At 40.3% G+C, this 26,791-nt stretch overlaps 1 protein-coding gene across 2 annotated transcripts; it reads left to right on the top strand.

Moving 5' to 3' along the window:
• On the top strand, nucleotides 1-26,180 carry NXPE3 (neurexophilin and PC-esterase domain family member 3). 2 transcript variants are annotated; one of them, XM_074151572.1, is made up of 7 exons: nucleotides 1-102; nucleotides 1,417-1,468; nucleotides 3,392-3,604; nucleotides 10,747-11,501; nucleotides 17,023-17,096; nucleotides 20,631-20,837; nucleotides 21,752-26,180. In XM_074151572.1, the coding sequence occupies exons 3-7, from the start codon at nucleotides 3,512-3,514 to the stop codon at nucleotides 22,300-22,302; spliced, it is 1,680 nt and encodes a 559-aa protein (XP_074007673.1). In that variant the 5' UTR covers nucleotides 1-102; nucleotides 1,417-1,468; nucleotides 3,392-3,511; the 3' UTR covers nucleotides 22,303-26,180. The 2 variants fall into 2 exon arrangements, with proteins under 2 accessions (XP_074007673.1, XP_074007682.1); XM_074151581.1 differs by lacking the exons at nucleotides 1-102; nucleotides 1,417-1,468; nucleotides 20,631-20,837 and having other exon boundaries at nucleotides 3,512-3,604; nucleotides 21,752-22,302.
• The last annotated feature ends 611 nt before the right edge of the window (nucleotides 26,181-26,791 follow it).

The raw sequence follows: 26,791 nt of genomic DNA on the forward strand, positions 1-26,791 counted from the left end.
GGAAGGAAGGAGGGGCGGCGGGGCCGATGGATATACAGCGAGCCGCCGCTGGGCCGGGGGCGAGGCCGCCGCCTGGCCCGGGGGAGCGGCTGGGGCTCTGCGGTGAGGGGATGTGGGGTCGGCGGGGCCTGCGGCTGCGGTGCTTGTCTGAGGGAGGGCGCGGGGGAACCGGGGAGGGGCGGTAGCGGGCCCAGGGACGTTATGGGGAGGCCCGGCGGCCTCGGGGCGCCGTGGCGGGTGCCCGGCTGAGGCGAGGGGTTTCCCGGGGTGTCCTGCTTAGATCCCCCTGCGTCCACAGGCGGCGGCTGCTGCTGCGCCCCGCTGCCGGGCCCGCCCGGCCCCTCAGGGGCGCGCTGCCTGGCCACCGGGGTGGTGTCTCGGCGGCGGCTGGAGCCGCTTCCTGCCGATGCGGGGGCTGCCTCTTGTGCCGCTCCCCCGGGGGGGTGCCAGCCCCGCGGCGTGTGGCCGAGCCGCTGCCTGGGGTTGCCGAGCCGCGGGGGAGGCTTGTGCGGCGGCTCGGAAGCGGGCGATGGAGAAAGTGCCTTCCAAGCAGTGAAATCCAGCTTTACGATTTAACGTTGCCGGCAGCGGTGCTATCTGCTCGCTTGTGATTCCCTCCCCCGCCCCCGATCCCGTACTTGCGGGTGTATGTTCCATAACCGCGGAGTTCCTACCGCTTGTTTTCCCGGAGCGGGACCGCTGCAGGGAGCTGCAGCGCAGCCCGGCTCCTGCCAGTCATCTGCACCCACCCCTGGATGTCAGCGTGGTGTGTGTGGGCTCTGTGGGGAGCAAGGCCGAGTTAGGAAAAACAGTCGCAAGTCTGGTTTATCTGCGACCAGCCTCGGGAGCCTTGTGCCTCGGTGAAGGGGCTTTGCCATGGGCAGAGTTAGTGGCTCGGCTGCCGTAGCGGTTTGCGTGTCGCTTCTTTGAACTGGTGGCACTAACGTGTGCTATCGCAACGCTGCCGGCTTAGAGAAGCGTTGGGGTAGAGAGCTGACAGTATTTAATGACTTAAAAAAAACCAACCCAACAAACCAACCAACAAAACCAATCCTGTAATTGAGCACGAGAGAACTTGAAGACTGTTCATAAAGATATCGGTGAGCTGGTGGTTATCGTTTTTAACCTTGGGCAAAATTGGACATGGAACAAAACTGAGAGGAGTAATACGTAACAGTGAGTAGCAGAAAATTCAAAGGCTTAGGACCGAAGTTAAAAAAAAAATAAAATACCTTTAAAAAAAATTCTCTGGGTTACTGTAGAAAAAAATTAATTTTACAGGTAAGAAGTCTTAACTTCCATGTTATTTTGTATCACTGCAAGCAAATCATCAATATATAAGATTTTATTAAAAAAATACATGTGTGTGTATATATATATATATATGGCTTTTTTTTCCCCTGTATTGTTTCCAAGGTTATTTTTGGCCTTATGTGCGGATGGCTTCAGAGAATGCTCCAGGAATAGGGTAAGAATCTAAGGCTTTTTGGCACACTTACGTGCTCCCATTATATAAAAAATAAACTAGATCAATTATACAGGGATGATGAAACTGGAAGCATATTGAGGCCTTTAGTATAAAGAAAGCTTGAAACCTGTATATCTTAACATTTTAGAACATGTGATTTTTACAGAAATACAGAAAAATTTGGACAAAAACTTTTGAACAAATATGTGGGAGTAGCCTCTGTAGCCTTTTCAGGTGTATGAAATTGCATTCTATTAGCTTTCTAAAGCAGTGCCTCCTGCTTTTCAGTGATTTGAAGAGAATTCTTAGCAACAAAATTGGAAATTCTCTTTTTTCTCAAAGATATTTGGTTTTTTTCTTCAAATAGTCATATATTGCCTTAAATTAGCATTTTAATGTATTTAAGTATATTTGTTTTCAGTTATTGTTTTAAACCCAAGTTGATATTTTATGCAAATTTAATACTTTATATTAGCACAGAACTATTCCAACAAAGCTGCAGTTTTGTTGCATTTTGTCAGTTTGATACTTTAATGGACATCTTGCTCTTTCAATGCTTGTTCATCAGTCAGAAATATAATCTCTGTAATTCTCAGCAAAGCATTTCAAGTTATAATCCCTATAATCCCTGTAAAGCAATTTAATGTGCAGTCTATTTTGAGACTATCCTGGTTATACCAGTAATATATTTCAGTTTTCTAGTCTGTGTTCATTTAATTAGTTAATTTTGATATTTAATGTATCATTATGTTTAATTTAAATTTACACAGTATTCTTCATAAAGTCTTAATATAGTATAACTTTGCAGTTATACTATTTATAGAAAGTTATACAAAGTTTATCTAATCATTTGATTATGTTGTTGCACTTGGCGGATGGTGTGAGTAACTCTGCTTTGAGGATATTAGGTTTTAAGAGACTGGTGTCTTTTGACTGTCTCTCCCTGCCATCTGTTGTCTGTTTCCAAGTTTAGAGCTTCTCCTTCTTGAAACTGGTACCCTTTTTGCTTGCAAAATGACTGCCTCAAAATTGTCCCTCTAAAAAAGGAGGAAGATACGAAGGTCAAACTGAACAAGCATTAGGTTGTGAGAACAGTTTATCAACGGTTGTTAAGTTTTATTAAATTTTACTTAAAAAAAAAAATAAAAAATCACAAACAACAAAACCAAACCCTGAGACCTCGCATTCTTCCCAGAAGTTTACTTTTTTTTTTTACCATTAGAGCTGTGCAAGAGTACATGATGTAAAGGGAATGATAAAAAAACAAAACAAACAAACAAACAAAAAAAAACATAACAGGGAGGATGTAGTCTAACGTCATAGAAGATTTCTGAAGTTCAGTTTTAGTGCACTCAACTCTGTTAGATATCTCCTGTTTAACTGATAGGTGTTACCGCTATTTTTTTCCCCTCTCCCCAGCAGAAAACTGGAGAAAGTATCTTTTATCTTGCTTATCCAGACTTTCTTCAGACCTTACTCTTTAATAAGAACTTATTGGAATCTCTAATCAGGTAAATAGGGAGATGTCTAAAACCACAAGTTTCTGCTAAAGGTCTGGGCTCATGATGGCTGGATGCTGACTGTTTGGCCTAATCGATAAATAGGGTGGTGGTTGGTTGTTTTGGATTTTGGTTGTCAGAAAGAAATCTTGGACGACTCTTTTGCTTTTTTTTAAATTTCTTTTTTAAATCAAATACAGGTGAGGATGGCTTTATGATAAGGTTTTGCCTTGATATGCCCAATAGAATTGTTACATAATAGATAGTGCTGTTCAGATTCATGCAGAAAAAAAATCTGTCTTAACAGTTCTATTGTACCAGTTGTTGCCATGCGAAGTTCCACCATTTATATGCTTTCGGTGTTAAACTCTATTTCTAATAATGTTTTGGGGACTTAATATGATTTCTGTAAATACATTTGCAGGAATGAAGCAGAAATCAACTGAATTCTCTTGTGCACCACTGAGACGAAATGACATTCATGCTTGTGGTGAATGGAAGTCATGGCAGCATCTAACATGGGAGGGAAAGACATGAATGGACAATGTGGCGTGACTCGTTCAGATTGCAAATCTTCTGCCTGCTTATGGCAGTACTGGCTATTGTGGTGCTGGTCCATAATTTTTTTCAGTTAGAGGTAAGTGGAGCCTGTTCCTTCTCCAAGAAGGTTTGAGTAACGTTATTCCTCTTTGAGTATAGGGTTAGAATTGTGACTGACAACATTTAGCTACAACTTGGAATTACAGAAAATTCAAACCAGAAGGGACGTCTGGAGATATTTAATCCAACACCCTCCTTAAAGGGCTAAATTCAAGGCTAGCTTGGATTGTGCACGATATTGTTGTGTTGAGTTTTGACAGTCTTGGAGGATGGTCAGGTTTCACAACCTGCCTGGGCAGCCAGTTGCAGTGCTGCACCCCTCTCGTAGATAAGAATGTTTCTCTTATCTGCAAGTGGAAATTGTCTCTTGTTCTTTTAGTGTATACTTCTGACTCCAGTTCCTGTGTAACTCCCCTTTGGGTAGTGTAACACTGCAGTTAGATCCCCTCTCAGTCTTCTCCAGTCTTTAAAAAAAAAAAAAAAAGGTCAGTTCCCTTAGTGTCTCCTCTCGGTCATGTACTTCCTTTCCCCTAAGCATCTCAGGGGTTCTTAGCTGGTCTCTCCAGTTCGATTCTTATATGTTGTGACCAAAAACCAAACACAGTATTCTAGATATGGCTTCACCAAGGTCAAGTTGAGGAGAATTATCACTTTGCTTAATCAGCTGGTTATGCTCTTGTTAATTCATTGCCACAATGCTATGCTGTTGACACATGGTCAGTTTGGTGGTCACCGGAATCCTTATGTCTTTGTCTACAGAACTGTTACCTAGCTAGTTATCTCCAGCCTGTATTGATGCAACTTTTCTTTTCCTTTATCCCTCTGCTGTGTCTGACTTGCATATTTCTTCATTTTACTTTAAACTTTAGCGCAAAGGTGCTTTCAAACTGTATTGGTCAGTAACCCTAGACTAAAGTTGAGACAGATAAAATTGCAGAGGATCCATTCCAGGGAGCCTTGGAGGCTGACCCTGCCCATTGGCTGCCTGCCTGGCCAGACTATCCAGTGCGGCATTTGGTGGGTATAATAATGCATAATATAATAATGCATATATAATAATGCATAATAATGCTTGGCCTAACACCTCGTTAAATTCCAGCTATCTTCTATGCATGTTAGCCAATAAGTAATTGCTTTATGCTTTTAAATTGTGTGCATTCTGCTTGCAGAGTTTTTTTTTCCTTATGGCTAGTAATGCCGAAATCAAACAATCCAAAAGAGGGGCTGTAAAATCCCCTCTCACTGCCTAAAAGATTGAATTGGAAGAAGTTCAGGTAAGGGACAAGGAAGATGTTTGAGAGGTCTAAAATCACAAGTGGTACAGGGTCAATAACTAGAGAATGAATGTTTGTTACCTCTTCCAGTACTAGTAGAAACATTAAATCAAAACTGCAGATGGTGAAAGGAAGCAGGGCATGGGGGATTGTGGGGTGGAGGTGTTGTGTATTGCAGCAAAGCTGCAGGAAGTCCTTGCGGTAAGAGCGTATAGCTGCTAAAAGTCTGGATGAATTCACAGAAGAAAAATCCATTAGGGGATACTAAATCTTAAAGATGTCAGCCCTAGTGTTCAATAAGTCTCTAAGTCATAAAGCACTAGAAACTGGATTACATCTTCAGAAGGAAGTATCACAATGTGTTTGGCCTGTATTCTTTTCCCACATAATTGCTGTTGGAAACTACTGGAAATCAAAATACTGTGTTTGATGGACCTTTGGTTTGAGTTAGCATGGTCATTTTTGTGTAACATAGAAGGTAGCTTTTCTTCTGCTGTCTCTTTCTGTTTGTTTGTTTGGGTGTGTTTTTGGTTTGTTTTTTTTTTGCCTAGGATGTTCCATGAAGAACAATTTTGGTATTTTGAACCTTAGACTATTTTCTTTCTTTTCAAAATTACGTTTCTTAGAGAAAAGGGCTCTGGCAGAGCTTCAAGAGTGAAATAAAAAATGCAGTATGGATGTTAACTCTGTGCTTTTTCCTGCCACTATCCATGATAAGTATCTATGTGGCTTTGTTGACCTTTACATATCTGATATCCCAAACTCAGTTAAGTATTGTTTTGCTGGTAAATCTTTATGCCATAACATGCATAAAGATTTATTTTCTAACCCCTTTTATTGTCTTGACTCTTCTGCTCTGATATTTGTTTCTGTCTTTGGCATAGCTTTCCAGGCAGTCTAGTATAGATATCTATGCTGATTCTTTTCAGTCAGAGATCAAAGCCAGAAAAAGTCTTAGAAAGCTTTCACAGAATACCTGTAACCAGATCTGTTCAGGCTCTGGAAGGAGGGCTTATTGTTTGTTACTGTTGAAAACATGTTTGTAAATGAATCAGGCGTGCTTCTCATCCTCATATCATCTAATCTAGCTGGCTAAAGCTAAAGAGCTAAGGCAATTATCAGCTAGCCCCCAGCTAGCCTTCCTGCTTTTTCTCTTTAGGATTTTATACTTTTTCATGTTGGAATTTTCCCTCTTGAATTCTTAAGCTACTGATCATACATTCTCAACAGTCCTACTCATGTCAGAATTTTACGTTTCTTACCTTAGGTTTAAAAAAAAACCCCAACAAACAAATGCTCAAAAAAATCAAGCTGTCCACAAAACATTTAATAGCCTGCTTATTGTTTAAGTTGCTTTTTAGTATGGAGTAACTCCTCCCTTTATGTCCACAGCTGACCACTGTGTTATAATACCAGAAGAAATGCATTTTTATTTTATTATGACTTTTTTTTTTTTTTTGCAAACACATCCAGACAGATAAAAGGTTCAACAATTTTCCACAAAATATCAGGTTGTTGCCAAGGAGCAATATCATGCCTTTAGGACACAGGAGAGTTTGTAAATTTGTACCAATTGTCTTTGGAGTGACTTCAGCATTGGTTGTGACCATTCCTTTATTTAAAAGCACCTAGAAAAGAGAGTGTATGGGGAGAGGGGAAGTTTCTTGCAAGGATGAAGGTATGGTATATAGAATCAAACAGCTGAACAAAAGAACTACATAACAGTTTTTTATTTTTTGCTGCTAAATTGCAAGTGCCTACAAAAGATAACTGCATCATTTTATGCGGATTATTGCTGGAACATTTATCTTAGGTGATGGCTTTTTAGCATTGGCTTTGACGTTTAGACTAACTTAGCACCCACTCAGGGCTGTGAGATAGTAGAGACAGTGAACTGATCTCATGCCTGTCTTAGACAACAAATAGGGATAAAGTACCTAGAGTGTGAAATTACTGAAGGTAAGATGACTGGTCTTTCAACATTTTTTCTCAGCCACCAAAATTATTGCATTTAGCTGAGGACAATTGTTCATTGTGCGTCTAACAAGTACTCTCTGACCCTTCTAGAATATCTTTGATAGTGTGATTGCTTGGGTGAGGGTTATATGTTATATCTAATTTTTGCTTAGTTGGCAGTGAGAATACTAGAAGCTGAGTAGTTGAGCTGAAACTTTCATTAGTTCTCCTGAAAATTCAGCTTCCTTTTTTGCCTTTTAATGACATCTTTCATGCACCAGGAACAGCTTGTGGATTTGTTTGTGCTTAATTGATGTGTAATCCATTCTGTCCTGCCTGCTTACTTGGCAGACATCCACTAAATTACACATTTGGGTTCTGGTTAACTTCAGAATGCAGCAAATAAAGAAAAAATAATAAAAAACGTCCAAACCAAAAAACACTCTTAGCCTCCCTAAAAAAAAAAAAAAAAAAGCCCCCCACCCCCCCAAAAAAAACCCCTGTGGGAATTGCATTCAAAATCAAGATACCTTGAATGGAGTATATGTACAAATGAGCAAAGCAGGGCAGGTGTTATTCAATGTAGAGATTGAATAAATAAATAAATAAAATAAAAGCAGAAAAGAATCTGTGTCATAAGATAAAGGAAGAGGACTCGTGAGAAATGCTCTTTATCTGCCCTACTTAAAGAAATTTTATTTAATTTTGGCTGCTAACTAGAGTAGAGTGCCCGCAGTTCTGCATGGGCTCAGAATGACTTCTTAACATTCAGGAGCCAGAGAGATTTGGAAATGCCAGTGAAAGGGAGGGTAGGGAATGGAGTTGGGGACACACTAAGCTATTAATCTGCCTCAGTGCAAGCCATGTTGTATCCATAGGGATAGGAGACCTTGAGCATTTGTCTGGAGATGAGCCTGGGAAGTACTTAAGAAATGAAGATGGTTTGGAAAGCTTTTCAATTCCAGTCAAGGATCTTCAGGGTGTTAATTGATTCTGAAGCTTTCCCTACCTTAACTGGAAAATGGAATCTCTGTAGTCCTGTGAATAGCACGCATGGTGTAGTTTACTTTCACATGTAAGTTTATAATTCATGCAATAATACAGGATCATGTTTGGGCTTGGGAGAGGGCTGCAAAGATGAAGGAGGATGTTACAGAAAGAATGGTCCTTCAGGATGTTGAAGCAGCTCTGGTTTTACCTTCATGGGGATTTTTTTTTTTTTTTTCCCCTTGAAGACTGAATGAGGAAATATTTGTGGTATGATCTATTCTGCTGGGTTATAACCTAGAGATGCTCGAGTTGAAGTGACGGTGCTTGTCCAGGACCTCAGCTGCATATAAGTGAAGAGCTTTGGCCTGGTGCTTTGCTAAAAAGGCTGTGTAGGTGGACTGCTTTAGAGACATCAAACTACGTTCTCTGCTCTGTTTTCTGAGTGTATGAGTTTGTTGGCTTGGTGTTCTCTGCACCCTTTTCCACTGGAAGATATAGGTAGGCCCTTGGAAAGAGTTCAGATAGGCTAGCTAGGCAATAAATGACATGTTCAGCATCTCTGACAGACTGAGTTAAAATCCCTAAAGAAATTTATAGAAAGTTAAAAATAATCATAGGTCTGTTTTTAAGGCTGCCTTAGACAGCCATCTCTCTTCTTCATTTGAAAGGATTTTTTTTTCCCATGCACCCACCACCCCCTTTGAAGTACCAACCATTGAAGAACCAACTGAAATACAGAAACTTTCTCTTGAGAGCTTACACTGAACATGAGAATTACTCAAACACGCATATTCTCCCTCTCCACCGCTTCTTAGGTAAATGCTTAAATATTTCTGCTGACTGAGACATGTTTACCAGCTTGTTGGATGCATCAATATATATAACTAACTTTTAAAAAAATATTTCCATGCAGTATTTTCTGTTATGTATATGCATGAGCAAGTGAAAGGAAGTTGTGAAGGTATCCAAAAATAGAAACTTGGCATAATTCAAGAATGCATGTATGCAAGATTTAAGGTAGAACTGTACTTGAGATTCATTCTCAGTTTTGCCTGAAATTTACTAGATTAAAAAAAGTAATGTGCAGTGATACCTATGCATTCTTGCCAGCTGTGACAGAAAATAGAAAAAATTATGAATTACCTCAGCCTTCAGGGAAGATTTGTTAAATCCTGGGTGGAAATGTAAAGCAGAAGCAAAAGCTTCTATTTTGATAATAACATTTTGTGTATCTGTGGGTACCTGTCAATTTACATTTTATAGTTAAAATGTAACAATTTAGAGTTTCAGAACTTATGTTTAACATGGATATCAAACAGAGAAAATTTTGTGTATTCATCCTACATCCTAGCGTGCTCATTATCCTCTTACTCTTAAGCAGATCAAAACTAATTTCTTATGTAACAGGCTTCAAAAGCTTGTGCGTTTCTATTGCTTGTTAGGTTTACTTTTCTTCTAAAAAGTATATTGAATCTCTGTGTTGTTCAAATGACTTATATATACTGGCAAATTCAAATAAAAGTAGCACGGAGGAAACTACTTAGTACGTACATGTATTCCAGGTGATATTTCAACAGACTGAGAGAGGTTTATAATAATAAATAAGGCTGTAATGTAAGTGCTGGGAATTTTAGTACATTACTGAGCAGTTAATTATGGAGGAAATAAATGGAAAACACTAGGATACTGGTAAGTACAATGATCTTAAAAAAAAAATTCAAATAGCGTAGTTTTAATTTTTTAGCAATCTTTCAAATCTAAACTAGCTCATTCTCTGATGCCATGTGAAGGGTCCATTGTATAATTTAAATCTTTGCTTGAAAAATGATTTGAATGTATTTTGCTTCTCTGTGAAATACGAGTATGGATAAGTTCTACTATATAGAAGATATCTGCCTGGTAATTAAGTACTCCTTAACTGCTGATTTTGTGCGTATTTGAGGTGTAAGCTTGGATCTGCTGATTAGAAATCTCAGGAGGTAGCTCTGGAGTCTTAGACTGTGCTATTTTTTAAATTTCTCTAATGCAAACCTGCAAAAAGAAGATGGTATCTCTGCAGTCATTTGCATAAAAATACAGTTTTGGACACTGATCTCAAGTCACAGCAGAAGCCCCCTCTCTTAGTCTAGCGTATTTAACTATTTTAATTTTTAAACTCTCATGTGGATTAGAGGGTGCTCTGGTTGTGTTTCATTTGGCTTTAGAAGAAGCTATATATAGATTTTAAAATCTTAAAAATAAAAAAAAAAACCCGAATATTTTTTTTTCCTGTTTAGTCCTAGCTTGTCCTAGATTATTTTACTTGCTCACCAGTTCATTAATTCTTTGCCCCTGAAGCATTCCTTTCTTTTCTTCCATTTCTTTCAATCTGTACGTTACAAGGAAACCCATATTTCAGATAATTAGATAAGAAGCAATGTTAGTGTGACCAGATCAATGACTGCAGCTGCTACGTGCAGCAGACTTCTCTAGAAGGCATGTGCAGGAGGTACATCGGCTTCATTTGCAGTTTAACGTCTGAAAGAAACCCTATTTCCTTGCATTGTATCAGGCAGCTATTAAACCTTATTGTGCTTGAAGATTAAAATATTACTACAGTAAGAAAATCAAACATGAGTTACAATTTACTATTTAATCATGCAACCTTTTGTAATTTTTTTCACATTGCTGATATTTGCAGAATACACCGGTAGGCAAAATGCTGCCACAGAAAATATTTGGCCTGATTTATATAAAAGCCTCTTTGCCAGAGCAGGGTAACCACAGGTTGCCCACCTGTTTCTTTAGAAAGCCCACAGTGAAAGTAATAGATTTGTGTCTTCTAGTAAAGTTGCTTCATTTGGTCAGCTTCAAGGCTCTATAAAGCAAAACCCAGTTCCTAGGATCATTTCCTGATAAACATGTTATTCATAGTGTTCCATTTAATAGCACAGTTTCAGGTAATCTTTTTCCTCCCCAGCACCTGGATGATGACACAATTTCAGGATCAAATTGGATAACAGAAAACAATGTCCAGCATTCACAGACAACCAAAACTACCCGGAAGCCTTACTGTGGTTATAAGCAACAGACATTGTCCAAAAGAGAACAAGCAGAGCAGGAGTCGTTGCTTGCTGCAATACAGTGGCCAAAACCCCCCAGTGGCAAACTTGCCTTTCTACAAAGCACTGATCCTGCTCATAGCGACTTCGTGATTGTGAAACCCAGCGGGTTCTTCAGGGTGGGTGATCAGTTAGAGGTACTTGTTCGGATGAAGGATTTCCAAGGAAAACCCAAGCAGTATGGTGGAGACTATCTACAGGCACGAATTCACTCTCCTCTGCTGAAAGCTGGAGCAACAGGAAGGATTGTTGATTGCCGTAATGGCCTTTACAAAGTCTTCTTTACCTTACTTTGGCCAGGAGAGGTCAAAGTTTCTGTGTCACTTGTCCATCCGAGTGAAGCAATCCAAGTCCTCCTGCGTTTACGAGAAGAGAGGCCAGACAGGGTCTATTTCAAAAGCTCATTCAAGTCTGGGAGGTATTCGGAAACCACTGAGTGCAATGTTTGCTTGCCTGGAGATCTCCCAGTCTGTAACTTCACAGATCTCTACACAGGTGAGCCGTGGTTCTGCTACAAACCTCGAAAACTGTCTTGTGCCAGCCGAATCAGCCATGCCAAGGGTGGATATCAAAAAGGTCTTCTGACACAGGAGGAAAGCCTCTTTTTCCAAAGGTGTGTATGTTGTTGAATTTATATATACTTGACCAAGTAACTTCCTTTTTTTTTTTTTTTTTTTTTTTTTTTTAAAAAAAAAAACAACAAAACTTTAGGGTATTGGTGAAATATGACAAATTGTCTTAGAGGAGTGTGTATCTGCAGGAGCAGGTGTTTGATGTGAATTGTTGAATATTTTCTTCCTGGGCAAGAACACAGTAACCTTAAACTAAAGAAACTTGGAGTGTAGTTCTCTCTCTATGCATTGAATTCAACCCTGGTGCACCTGCTAAATATCAGAAGAGCATGCTGTCTAAATCTGGTGGTGGTTTGGGGGGCTGTTTCCTTATTTTTTGTTTCCATACCTATGCTTGCAATACCAATAACAACGCTTTGAGATGTATTTGTGGCCAAGTCTGAACTACCTAAAAAGGTCCAGGTGTTAGGCTTATTTTTACATAAAATACCAATTGCTTTTATCCTGAGTAAAAGTCATCTTACATATAATGCCATGTGTTCCCTGTTGCTCAGTAGGACATTCAAATCTTAGGAATAATTTTAAGTCACTCATGAAGAAAACACCCGGTATGACAAACTGCTGAGTGATACCCGTGCAAGTAGAAATGATCTGTGTGTGTTTTATAAAGTGTCAAGTTAAATTAGTTTCACAGTCATCTTCTGCATTCAGCGTTTTAAAACGATACATCTCTTAGTGCATGGGTAGACATGATAGGACTGCTTCTGTATATACCCTCGGCTGAAATCAGACAAAGTTAGCTACTGTGTAGTGCCAGAATTGTTGTAGGCTACTGCCTTGCTCTCCAAAAAAGGTGTTGAAGAAAAGTGTTTCAGCAGTATGCCCACTTGAGGCTTAAATGGGGAAAGATTTTAGAGTAGCAGCTCCAAATAGTTTAATTAGGAAAGCGTCTGTGCATGTTTGTACCTTAAGACCAGAAATCAAAAGTAAGTATCGGTGGAACTGGATTTTGGCTATTCCTTATCAAGTTTGTAAGTGAGACTTTTTGTGGCAATTAACGACATGGACTCCGCCGGAGGGTGAAGCGAAGACCTTTATCGCTATGACCACGTGTCTTTTATACTCTTATGGCCTCGGGTTAGTACTTTTCCATCCTGCATAATGCAACGCGAGCTAGTATTTTTCCACATCTACCTCCTTATTTCATGTTTCATGTCATGACCGTTACAGAGTTGCAAAGAGACAGTTATGGCCCCGCAGTTGCTTAGGTTGGCATTCTTCTGAGGCCACATCTTCTTCAAGATCCGTGTTCTCACAGGCTGCCTATACCTCCCATGGCTTTCGGCCCACTAATGCAAGGATGTCGGCCCTGCTGCTCCCCGGGTCCACATCCACAGCTTCTTCTTCCTCCACAACTCCCCCTTCTTTGTTTACAACAAAAGCAGCAGCTAATGTTTTGTTAATCAAGCGCTGTACACATTGTAACAAGCAAAGAATACAAACTATAATACACCAAAAGATGATGATACAAAAAAGCACAATTTGCAAGGCTGAGCGCATCCAACCCAATAAGACCCCAGTCGTTAAAAAGATTATTTAACCATCCCCACCCTTCAGATACTCTGAAGCGTTGCACATTTGCAATAAATGCCATTTCCCACTCTTCTTCTGAATAAAAAAAAAGATGAATTCCATGGACTAGTAGTTAGAACAATATGTCCCTCCTTTAATTGTTCTTCCACTAATTCATTAAGGTGGCGCAACTTTTCACTAGCCAGGAGCCACTGCTCCACCCAGACAGGATTGTTAGTTTTCCATGTAAGTTTTAAGGTGGGTTGCGCTGCATCGGCCACTAAGAAAAATGTGACCCAGTATTTACTCCCCACTGACTCATACAATCGCAACCCCATAAGGTAATAGGTGTGGCGAGCACAAAGGGGCGAGCCGAGGCCACACGGCCTTCAAGACCTTCAATTTGAATTAAATGTTTGCTCTGCAAGGGTATGGCATGTCCACCTACGCCGATTAACGTTTTACCCATTTGAGTTAATGGCCAATCTGTAGGCCATCGATCCCTTGAAATGACTGTGACATCAGCTCCAGTGTCTAAAATACCATCTAAACAGATGTAGCCTTTCTGCTGCAACGACAGCTTGCATTTCATCACCGGCCGACCGGTAGTGACAGGTTGTGTCCACAAAATCTGCGGATGCCTTGTGGAACCAAACCCCAAGCCCCCCCTTTCTGTCTGGCTAGTTTTAGGGGGACAAGCAGTGAAGTAAACAAGTTGTGCAGTGCGGGCAGCCCAGGGGACAGTGCATGGTGGTGTTGGAGTCCAGGCCATGATTTTTATGTGTAGTCCGAGTCGATGACACCAGGGAGAACAAACAGTCCCTGTAATGTGGTGGAAGATCGGCCTAAAAGCAGGGCACTTTTACCCCCGCCCAATGGCCCATGGACACCAGTAGGTATCAGGGAGACAGAGGAATCTGTAAGAGTTACGGATTCGATGGCTGCCGGGTCCTCTCTGGCACCGCTGCGGGTTCTTGCACACAGGCTGGTAGGGTTTGAAGAGGCGATGATCCTGGAGCCATTTGTGTCCTGGCGCGGTCCCAGGCAGGCGTGCTCTGCTGGCGGTTTCCCGATAACAGCTTGCCATCCTTATATTTCAAGCGGCATTGGTTCACGTAGTGCCTACCCTTCTTACATCACAGACAGATATTTGGAAGTTTAGACTTCTGTGCATTATGACAATGTTTCTTTATGTGTCCTGGCTGGCTGCAGCCAAAGCATGCTTGATTGCCAACTTTCAGTGTAGCAAAGGCTGCTGCCATAGCCTCAAACTTATGCTCCAGTGATCCTATCCAGTTACATGCTTCTATCATTTGGATGAGGCTAGGGTTCTCTAAAGGATGCAATACACGCTGACAATCTGTATTAGCATTTTCCACTGCCAATTTTAGCAAGATAATATTTTCGGCTTGCTCATTAGGTACTTGTTTATCTGAGCTTTCTCGCAGCTGATCTATAAAACTCATGTAGGATTCTTTCGCGCCTTGTTTGATTTCCGTAAAGGACTTCTGCGGTTTTCCTGCATTGGGGACTTCTAAGAATGCTCGATAGGCCAGATTTTTAACATCATCGAGCACACCTCATGGTATTTCTCGAGCTTGGTGATGGGGTGGTTGGAAGTTACCCGTCCCCGTTAGATGTTCCATTGTCATGGCAAAGGCAGGGTCGCCTGGACCCCGGTCCACATGCTCTAGGCGCTGCATTTCTAACTGACGCTTCCACGCAGCCTCCCATAAAGTATACTGTGTACCAGCGAGGATAAACTGTGCAAGGGTTTTACAGTCATGTGGGGTCAGAGTATACGATTTCATAATGGAACCCAACACGGAGGTAGAGTATGGTGATGACAAACCATAATCAAGCACTCCCCTTTGGAGTTCCTTGATACTAAAATTTAGACCTTCCCATTTCGGGACCTGATTCACTTCATAAATTACGGGTGCAACAATTTTTTCTGCTACAGCTAGTTCCCCAGCTGCTAAAGCTTCATGTCGAACTTTTCTCCAATTATCATGTGGGTCGGGGGCAAACAGATTGGGTTCTGTATCGGGATCAACTTCTCCCAGGTCAAAAGAGTCCTCAAGCTGATCTTCCGGGTCTGGGCACAACAAAGTAGCCACGGGAGTGGGCGACTCCAGTTTTGGACCGCAGTGCTCACCCCCCTCTGTGCGTCTAGCATCTTTCTGGTTTTTGCACATTTCTAGAATCTTTCTCCAAGGGGTTAAAAGCTCCCCCGCCAACTTATCTGAACGTGTGGCTCTGTCCCAAAGTTTCACACCAGCTTCATCCCATACCTTTGTGGTGAAAATGGAAGCAGCGTCTACCCCATGGCACATCACAGATACCCATTTCAAGAGTCGTTTTAACGAATGTGGGTCGACCGCAACATCATGTTTTTGTAAATGACCCTCCATCAACATAAACACCGATTTTTCTTCACTAGATGAATTATTCCCCATAGTCCCCCACAGCTCACCTCTCTCAGAAGAGATTATTGAAGCCGGCTTCTGCTTCCTTTCAGCAGCACTTCAGTTCTGTGGGGCTTGCCACTGGCCAGTCTCTTTTGACTCGGTTATTCGCTCCTCACATGGGGCACCATTTGTGGCAATTAATGACATGGACTGTGCCGAAGGGTGAAGCGAAGACCTTTATTGCTATGACCACGCGTCTTTTATACTCTTATGGCCTCGGGTTAGTACTTTTCCATCCTGCATAATGCAACGCAAGCTAGTACTTTCCCACCTCTACCTCATTTCATGTTTCATGTCATGACCATTACAGAGTTGCAAAGAGACAGTTACGGCCCCGCAGTTGCTTAGGTTGGCATTCTTCTGAGGCCACATCTTCTTCAAGGTCCGTGTTCTCACAGGCTGCCTATACCTCCCATGGCTTTCGGCCCACTAATGCAAGGATGTCGGCCCTGCTGCTCCCCGGGTCCACATCCACAGCTGCTTCTTCCTCCACAACATTTGACTTTCTGTGCCTCAGGCAGTTCATCTGTAAATTATGGCTGACACTGACTTCCAAATGGGAGTGGGATTTATTTTTTTTTTTTCTGCTTGTTTTGGTTTGTTTCCTTCATCTCTGAGATCCTTTACTGAAATGGTTTATAGAAATTCCAAATAATTTACTCTTTAAATAGAGAAAAAAAATTAGACAGGTATTCTTTTTAAGAACAGCAACAAAAGACAGAACAAGAGCCTAGAATGAAATCTCTGCATGTCACAGCTGTACAATAGTGATATGTGTCCAACACAAAATGATCAGAGTTCATTGATGTCCACAAACAAATACTTCTGGGGTCTCTTGGTGTTTAGGATGATGAGCTTTGTGTCTGTATTCAGCAAATCGCTGCCCCGCTGGAAGACCTTACTGCTGGAGATGTCTGAAGTTGTTTGGACATTGGTTGGTAGTACTGTCTCCCCCAGAGGCAGGACACACCACTTCCAGCCTAGCCTAGAGCTAGAACTGCAGGTGTTGGAGTGCCACAAGCTCAACTATGTACTGTGGAGCAGGCTGTGGGATTACGGGGGCTGAAAGGTAAATACCTCAGCAGAGGTATTTACTGTGGTAAGCATCTATGGAGAGCTGGCAGAGCTGGGAGCTGCTGCTGCAGCGTACCCTTTCAGTGCTTTGTCTCCTGGCAGTGGTACACCTACCACAAGCTGGGAACTTCCCATCTTTGTGGTAAATCCCCCAAAGCTTCTTGCAGACCTCTGAGAGCTTGATAGTTTTATCTAGGTTTGTACCAGTAATAGTGTGCACAAGACTTGTGTCCTAGTGCTACAAAACTTTGAATTCTGATTCAGAATAGTGATATTAATTGAGGAAATTTAATACAAAATGAATTCAGCTGTAGGAAGTAAACGTAAAAATGCTTATTGTGAGTCCTATATGCTTATTTTAAGTGGATTAAGAAAAAAAATGAGATTAGTATTAACTGCAAATTTTACAGCCTTACTATATTATTGCTATTAATTTCTATTCAAGTGATGTGAACATCAAAAGGCCGATATTCTCCAGTGGACCCGATTCAGTGATTGTAAAGCCCAAGGCATTTACAGGTAAAACGAACTTTATAAGATTTCATAATTCATAATTAAATTTATAAAAAGAACAACATGCATGAGGTAGTAATTGATTTTTTTGTTTTCATAGCATGGAATAGAAATTAACTTTTGTATTGAGAAAATGAGGGCTTTTGGGTGTTACTGTAATATAACTTCAGTACTAATAACAAAATTGCCTAAAATTCTATACATAAATGGGATTTTTAGCAAAAAACAAGTTAAAACAAAAAGTTTGCTGTTTCCAAAAGTGTCATCTTTTTTTTCCTAGCATTTACTTGGGGACGTAAAATGTCTTATAGTAACTGCTTATCAGACTCAAGTTAATCTAGCAAAACCAGCTGTGTGGTGTTTCTTAACATTTTCTTTGTTAAGAATTTTGTCTAACAGATTTTGACAATTTGTATTTAAGGATTACTATCATTTGTGTTACCACAGGATGTCAGAACCTACGATTGTGGACCAGAAACTAATTGTTCTGTACCCTGTCTAAAAACAGAACAAAGAGACAGTCCGTACTGAGTTAAACTTTGAGGCTTTATCTCATTTACATCCATGTGCATGCTTTTTATGCCTCTGAAAATCCTGCATAAAATACAATACATAGAGAATTACTTCTTAATTGAAAGCTTTTCAGGTGTTTTTTTCTATAAGGTTGTAGGAGACTTTAAAGGTAGAGTTCCTGCCCTGAGCAATAAAGTCTTAAGAGAAAACAGCCTATAGCATTTTTTGCTTTTAGTTTTGCTGTTTATTAAAAAAATAGAGTACTGCTATAAGGCTATCAGTCCTTTCCCCTCTTTCTCCAGATCATTTAGATGACATGTTTTTCATTGCTTTTTTTTTTCAATCTTATATATTTCCTCACAGAAACTGCTGCAAATTTGAAATTCGATTTTATCACCCTTTTTTCAGGAGTTACAGATGATCAAAGCTTGCCTGCATTTCCTGAGGATTAATGATGGGTTAGAAAGGGTTGATAGGAGTAGCACAGTATTCCTCAGGGAAATTCCTTCTAAGAAGAACAGTCTCTGAATAAATAAACAATACATTGGTATAATGATGGTGGATGTATAGATTTGTTAGGATTTATGGCACGCTTAGATTCATTGTTCTGCTGTTTTTTTTTTTTTTTTTTTTTTGCAGTACCTTTCTGTTTAGGGCTAAATGTAGATTAAGTTGATTTTTTTAAACCTTTATTTTTTCTGAAATATGAGCTTTACTTCTATTCTTGGTTTGTAACTATTCAGATTGGAGCTTTTAGTCTCTCCTGTGAAATCCAAAAGTAATGGCTTTCTGAATTCTGGAGCAAAACTGGTATGATACTATACACAGGTTTGAAATGTTGGTATTAGGTTTAGTTCTAGTAGCATTTTTATATATATGCGTAGTCCAAGAATCAGTTTGAAAGATTTTGTTGGAAAATGGAAATGTTTTTACATCAAAACTTAAGAAACGAACAAACTGAAGTTGTGAATTCACATTATGAGTTAGTCTTTAATTACATGATCATATGAAGGGCTTTTTCCTTTTCTTTGTAGGATTTCTGTTTCATGCATGTTGAATGAGTCAACATTGGTAGTTGGGTTTTTTTTCTCTTCTTTCATTGGTCCTGTTGCCTGATTTAAAGAATCATCCAAAGATAAAAATGTTAAACGGCTTTTTCTGTGGTACTCATGATTATAGTCTTCATGTTATACAAACATAATAGTAGTTTGCTTTTTACAGTGTCCCTGTGAGGTCTCAGGAGGTTAACAGCTACCGGTGCAAAACACAGAGAGTATTGTATAGAAACAACGTGACCAGAAATGCCTATTAGAGATGGGTGTTTAAACATGCTTATGGCCTGATTTTTTTTTTTTTTTTTTGAGTGTTTAGAGTCTGGCTACACCTGTGTTATAATGAAGCATCTACCAGAGGATGCTTCTGGGCACTGGAATTCCACTGCTCATACTTTTACATAGTTAGGATGGTCCCTGGCAAGGTTTTGGCCATGGCAATGTGTGCTTTCCTAAACAGCTGCGAGTTAGGACAGGCCAGGGATTGTTTTTAACAAGTAGTCTCCACACCAAGGTGGGTAAAAGTGTTGAACAGCTGGTGTTTGTGCCAGAGAACAGCTTGATGTTTCTTCAGTTTTTTAGCTATTTGAATACGCATGTGGTAAAGGAGAAACCTGTAATGACCTCACAGAAGCTCGATGTACTATTATCACACTAGATACTAAGAACAACGTGGCAATGTTTGACTGACATAACCATGAGACTGCACCTTCTCTTCCTGTAATTTCTGGCCCTTGCTTGCAGTGTATCTCCCACTTCTGCAAGTTAAATAGGTGTCCTGCAGAACAGAGCTTCCCTGGTGTAGTCTCATTATTCCTCAGAGGGAGCCTATCCCAGGCAGTAAAAGGGAAGGGGATAGACAGCAGAGAGAAGGTATGAAATCCATGGAGTTGGAGGGTCTCGTAAATGCTTCAGACTTCACTCTTCTAGCATATGTGGTTGGAGCTGGTTGTGTGTGTGTTATTCCACAGACGGATATTTTTTTAATTTTTTTTTTTTTTTTTTTGAGTGGTATCAGGTTGTCACCTGGGGGTTGGTGTCCTGTGCTGCAGGGGCAGAGGCTGCGGAGGAGGAGGAGCAGCAGCGGGCAGAGCAGGCGCCCCTGCCCGGCTGTGGGCCGGCCGCTAGAGGGGAGCAGCGCGCTTTGGCACGGGGGGGGGGGGGGGTTGCAGGTGTTGGGAACCAAGCGGCGGTGGGGACTGGGGATTCTGGGATCTGGCCCAGGCTGGAAGAAGAAGGTGCTCTGCTGATCTTTCTGCCTGTGCTCCTCTATACATTTTGTAAGCATCCATGATTGAACATTTCTATCTAAGTGTGAAAGATTTAGAAGGCTGTGGGGAGACCTTATAGCAGCCTTTCAGTACCTAAAGGGGGTCTACAGGAGAGATGGGGAGGGACTCTTTGTCAGGGAGTGTAGCTATGGCAGGAGGGATAATAGCTTTAAACTGGAAGAGGGGAGATTTAGATTATATATTAGGAAGAAATTTTTCACTATGAAGGCGGTGAGACACTGGAACAGGTTGCCCAGAGAAGTTGTGGATGCCCCATCCCTGGAAGTGTTCAAGGCCAGGCTGGATGGGGCCTGGAGCAACCTGCTCTAGTGGGAGGTGTCCCTGCCCTTGGCAGGGGGTGTTGGAACTAGATGATCTTTAAGGTCCTTTCCAACCCAAACCATTCTATGATTTTATGTCAGATACGTACTATATTTTACTTTCTCATCAGAGATGCCATTTAATTTAAACCAAGATAAACTGTAATTGTTCTACCAACTCTGACAGTAGTTGCAGGTTTTGCTGCAAGAAATAGGAGGTGAAATACTTGGTCTTACTGAAGTATGATTTATCAAACTTTTTAATCTACGCAGTACATCATAGTCTTTTCCTTTAAACTAGGGAAGATCACTGGCTATATGTCCATGAAGTTTATGGAGACTGGGTTTTATGCATGTTAATTTCAAAGAATTATTCTCTTCCAGATTCAAGCAGTATGGACAGAGCTGAAGATCACACAGTTTCCCCTTCTGGTTATTATTATGAAGATGAGTGGAGGTCCAGAACACACTGGATCCATCGTTTTAACAAGTCAGATGATATAACCAATTGCTTGCAAGGAAAAGTAATCCACTTGTTTGGAGACTCTACAATAAGGCAGTGGTTTGAATATCTGACTGCATTTGTTCCAGGTTATTTTTTTTTTTAATTTGGTTTTGTGCTTAGAGACGTTTGCAAAGCTTTATTTCTCACATCTCGAACACAGAGTTGATCTTACTGCATTACAATGAGAAAACGAAGAGGAAAGACAAATCATAATCAGAAGTGCTGGCAGAAAGGCAGTTAGTCAAATGTTTGAGCAGACACTGGAAACATGTAGGCCTTGGAAATGTGGCCACAAGGTATCTGCAAAGTTGCACTTGTAAGGAGTTTCACCAATGCGGACCCTTGCTGTGGCTGTGAGTTAAGGTGGCCACCCAAGGAGCATGGCAGAAGTCACGTCACCTAGGGTGTCTGCATAAGGCCTTGCAGCAACCCAGTAACACAAGTAATTTTGGAGTGAAGTAGCAAATGACTTTTGTTACTGTTGATTGGTTTTGGACCCTTTCTTGTATTTCCCTTATTTTATCTTAAATAACAGAATTTCAGTAGCCAATTAGATATTCCTCCCTCACCCCTTACCCCTAAAGCAGGTAAATCTTGTGGAACACAGAGTTTGAGACTCCTTAATGCCTACAAGTTTAAGTTATCTTTAAATTTAATGGAGTCCTAAAGTTGCCAGAAGGATTCCCAGGGCAACCATGACTGAAGGAGTCTATTTGGAAAATTTATTTTTTATGAGAAAGAGAGAAGAAAATGAAAAGGCATTGACAGCCGTGTGAAGTTCAAGTTTGCTGTCTTGCAAATTTCAACACCCATAAACTCCACTCTGCAATATGTAGCTAGCGCATATACGATACTCATCTTCTGTTTCATCTTAGAATTCTTAGAATTTTGTTCAGGTTTCCTTCTCTACTGCTACTTTTGCCCTGTGGTCCTAGCATCTTGTTGATAGTTTTAATCTCTTAGGCTGTCTTCCACTAATGCCTTTCTCTTGGGTTTTCAGATCTAGTGGAATTTAACCTGGGGAGTCCGAAGAATGTGGGCCCTTTTATGTCTGTAGACCTGAAGCACAATATCCTGCTGAAGTTCCGCTGTCACGGGCCACCCATTCGCTTTTCAACAGTTTTTAGCAGTGAACTGCGCTACATTGCCAATGAACTGAATGGCATAGTGGGTGGGAGAAACACGGTGATAGCCATAACTATATGGTCCCACTTCAGCACTTTCCCTGTGGAAGTGTATATCCGGCGGCTGAGGAACATTCGGAGATCAATTATTCAGCTGCTGGATCGCAGTCCCAAGACTTTAATCGTCATCAGAACTGCTAATGTTCAGGAGCTTGGGCCAGAAGTGAGCCTCTTTAACAGTGACTGGTATTCCTTTCAGCTTGATTCTGTCATGAGGAAAATGTTCTCAGGAATTGCCGTGCACTTTGTGGATGCTTGGGAGATGTCTCTGGCTCATTACTTGCCACATAACTTGCACCCAGAAGAAGTCATTGTTAGGAATCAAATAGATGCATTTTTATCTTATGTGTGCCCTCTGCAAACTTAGCACAAGTGGGTATCCCTATGTCATCTTTTGCTGTAGCTGAAGTAAAGTTGCTCTTTGTCAGAGCTATCGAATTATACTGGATGGTATGGAAGAACTGTGGTTATTGTACCTGCATGCAGTAAAAGCGGGGTGGCCTTAACTCTGGGTAGCTGTGAAGGGTGGTAAAGAGGAGATGACTGTTCAGGCCATATCTTCATGTGAGGTTGATTTCTTTCAACCTTATCATACATACCTGAGATTATTAGAGAGCACCTTAAATTAAATTGATAGGATTCAATAAGAAATTATGTGGGTTATTAGCTTTACTAGTTGTCTACACTGTATGCTTGATTTAATCCATACGATACTGATTCTGTTGCCAGGGTCTTGCTGCTCAGAACTGTCTGTGAAACCTGGGAAAGATTTTGGGAGCGGTCTTTCAACATTCCAGAGTGAGGGACATCCCCTCTAGTTGTATGTCAGGGAAGCACAGTGTCTGTTCTTGTTTCAAAGTTCTAATTAGAAACATGAAGGGGGTGTACCAAAATCACTAGTATCAATCCAGGAAGCACAACCAGAATATCTATAGTATTAAGTCATCAAGAATTGGCTGAAATTCAATAGACCACACTAGTTAGGCAACCTTGGTGTTTACAATGGCTGCTAAATAATGCAAATAGATATTTTAGCTTGGTTTCCTGTACTACTGAATCTCTTCTGAGCTGTCTACTTCTTGATTTATCTGTAATGGAGAAATGTGTATATTATGACCTCAGTGAAGACACTGTCTTGGGCAGTTTCTGCAAGTTCGAGTTGCAGGCTTGCCTACTTGAAGCTTGAAGTATTTCCTAATGAAAGTGTTTCCCTTTCATGTACGATAAAGCTATTCCATTATGCTCCTGCAAAGCTGGGCTTCTGATACTTGCTCTTGTACATCATTCATACATAGTGTCTGTATGGAGAAGCCAAGTGACCTGAATGCACTTGAGGATGTTTGGCAATGGGTAGCAGTAACTGGCGCACACTGCTGTCAAGGCCGTGCAATGATGCCCCCTCTATGTTTGGCAGTTTTATCACTTATGAGCTTCACCGCTGCCAGTGTAAAAGATCAAAAAAATCTTACTCGAAAGCCAAACACACACAGGGTTGGCCTCCGTACAGATTCTTGGTAAATATTTGCAGTTTTGCTAGCGTGAAAGCTGGTGGCTCTTAGGCCTCTTGGCGTGGTGTTTTCTGCTGCTAATTTGATTGAGCCTGCCTATAGTTTTAGCTAGTAGCACTTTGAAAATGAAGTTTTGCTTAAATTCAGCCCCCAAATTAAACAGCAGAGAAGTGTTCCATGTTGTCCTATTTCTGATCCCACTCAGGCCAAAGGTAGTCTTTACTGAGAAATGTGTCAAAACAGTAGTGGAGGGCTCCTGAAGTAGCTTGTCATGCTTAAGGAGGATATAGAAGTTGAGTCTTTGTGAGCAAACTGAGAAGATAAAAATTAATAAGGCAAATTGGTAGATTGCACAGAGTGGAACAATTGAAATGTCTTACTTTTAGAAATGTTTTACTCTTCACCAGGTTTACTGCTATATTAGGAAGATTGTGCTCTTACTGCTGGCACCCTAAGAGAGCTAATGCTACCAGCTACAGAACGGTGTTTTTTGTTTTGCTCATTTTAAAGGACAACTGAGAACTGTTTCAAAAACAAATGTAAATGCTTTTAGCATGTAAAAGTCATCAGTAGCATCTGTCTATAAACTTAGCAATTTTAAAATATTTGAAAATGACTGGAGGAGTTGCATATGCTGAAATAGCATTTATTCTTAGCTCTTCCAATCTGATTTAAGGAGGTCCAATTTACCAGTTCCTACTGACCACTGCCTCACATAGTATCTGTCCATGCATTAGCTTTAGGTAACTATTTCTTACTTTAATATGTTAATGGAAATTTATCCTCTGCTAAAAAGATACCACACCGATTCAGGTCTGGGAAGGTAAACCACCACAATACAAACTGACCTTTCATCTTTTCCAGGTGTGTTTTTGAAAATAGGTAGAGTATAAGGCTTTCATCTTGAATAACAAATCTATCCAAATAATGAAAATAAGACTTCAAAATTTTACTTTGAAGGAAACTACTTAATTTGTGGACTAACCATTTGGTTTTCCTCCTAAAGCCATATCATGTGTGAAAGTGTCGTGGCAGCATGTTTCTTCTGTGAACGTTGCAGTGCTCACCACTGCTCTTCAACAGCAACTTTTTATCGCTGTTACCTATCAAGAATATATAGAGAAACATATGTTTTTTGAATGCCTTGACAATTCAGGAAAAGAGAACATGACTTCTATTAGCAACGATGTCTAATCACTTTCTAGTAGAACCTTTCCCTTTTAGATTAATTAGATTAATTTTTTAGTATCAGATTAACTAACTTTTAGGTAATGAACTTGAGGGAAATTGCCAGTTGATTTGGAATGAGGACCGGTATTTCGTTTCTTTGGGTTCTGGAATAGACAGAGAGGAGAAAGGGAGAAATGGAGGACTTGATTATGTTTTAAGATGAAGACTTGGGACACTATGCTTTATATATATTTCATTCAGTTGAACTATAAATGATTTTTCATTCCCATTCTTGTCTTGTTACCAGTTGCACTAGTTGTGTATGTACTTTATATGGAAACATAGAAGCAATAAAGTATTTTTAAATCCGTTTCTTTAAACCTTTAAGCTTCTAAATGGATTTTAATAGGGACTTAGATTAAGAGGTTGGTTATTTTTCAAGTTACTTAATATGAAACAGGACTGGAAAGGAATTTCTCAGTTGTCAGTTAAGTATCTTCCTTTACATGTAAAAATTTATTTCACGAGATTTTTCAGAGCCCTGTCTTCCTTTTCTTTCCATTTTCTTCACTTGAAGTGAAGAGATTGTATTACTTTTTGTATTTTCATTCTTGTCCTGTGCCTTTTGATTATTAACCTTTAATACAGAGATTTATTTTTTCCTTTTTAATTTCTTTATTCAAAATCTAGCTCACTCAACTCCCAGTGAAAAAGACTGTATTTTTATGATGTTTGTCAGAAGATTTCAGAGAAATTTTGTTTATAAAATAAGTAAACTCCCTTTTACAGATTAGACTGATACACAGCGATGAATCTTGTTTCTCATATATATTGTGTTAGGCTGATTTCTATGTTCTAGAAATTTAGTAAAAACATTAGTTGAATTGCTGATGAAAGGAGAGGATAAAAAGCCAAAGTTGACATTTTTTCAAGTTTTCAGTTGCTTCTGATTTCATCTGCTATGCAGCACTATTGCAGCTCTGCTTTATGAGATTCAAAGTATTGTTTTTCGTTGTTTCACTTGTTAGAGGTAAGCATTTAAAAATGGGAACTTTCCTTACTAGAAGGTTCTGTACAACTTTTTGTGTGCTACAGGTGACAATTCCATGTATATAAGACAAAACTGAAGATTTGGAATTGTCTCCTGGGAAGGGTGAGGGTATTGGGGTTTTGCTTTGTTTTTAGTGCAGAAGCGTGGCTTCAAATATTGCTCCACACATGACAGTTTTAAGTAACAGCAAAAAAACTTCAATCACAAATGTGTATTTAGTTTATAAAGCACTTGTTAAGTCCAGATCACTCCATGCTTAGTTTCTACTCATACATATTTAGACTGTTTGGAAGGCTCTTGTTACCTGCTGGTAGCAGAAAAGGACTGTGTATCTGTGTGTTAGATAAAGAACTTGTTTTCAAATGGTTTGTTATTTTTTTTATTATATGCATATTACTGAAATGTTTACGATACAAAGAAGGCTCTAATGTCTTTTGTTTGCTGATATGATCAGAAAAACAATTTAAATAGCCAAAACGCTCAAAGAATAAACAGTTCCTAATAAAGAGGGCAAGTTTACTTAACTGTTTCATCTGATTTAGTCTTGGTTTATCTTCTTTGCTGCAACCTCACATACTTTATATTTTTATAGTTGCATAGTAGTTCCCTTAGTTTTACCTATTACATTTTTGTGCTGCGTGTTGGGTAAAAGTTTCATGCTATGGTTTATAGATTAAAATCACTTCAGTAAGTGGTTATTTTTTCCCCTGATGATGTGTATTTGGAGGGGAGTGACCTGTGCAGGCAGCAGAAGTCTGACTGATGTTTCCTGTTGTTGGTGTATCAGGTCTGACACACAATAAAAGCTTGTATGTAATCTAGGCTTCCTTCTTCAAGGGCTCTTGCAACCCAGCTGGCCAACGGGAAATCCTTAAGCCACTTCATTTGAAAATGCAGCGCGAAGAACAGAGGAGATGTGGTGTGGTCATTGCTTCTCTAGCTTGTGACCAGTTTTTACTTTAGGTAACGGAAGAAAAATTGAGGGGAGATCTGTCCTGTAAGTCAGTCAGTGTGCGCAGGGGCCGTAGGGCATCCTATGCTGTGCCAGGCTGCGTGCCTGCTGCCGCACGAGATCTGTGTTTGCAGGGTCACTGGGAGAGGGAGAGGGAGAGCGTGGCTGCAGGGCA

This window comes from Numenius arquata, chromosome 1 (genome assembly GCF_964106895.1).
Source record: "Numenius arquata chromosome 1, bNumArq3.hap1.1, whole genome shotgun sequence".
NCBI lineage: Eukaryota > Metazoa > Chordata > Aves > Charadriiformes > Scolopacidae > Numenius > Numenius arquata.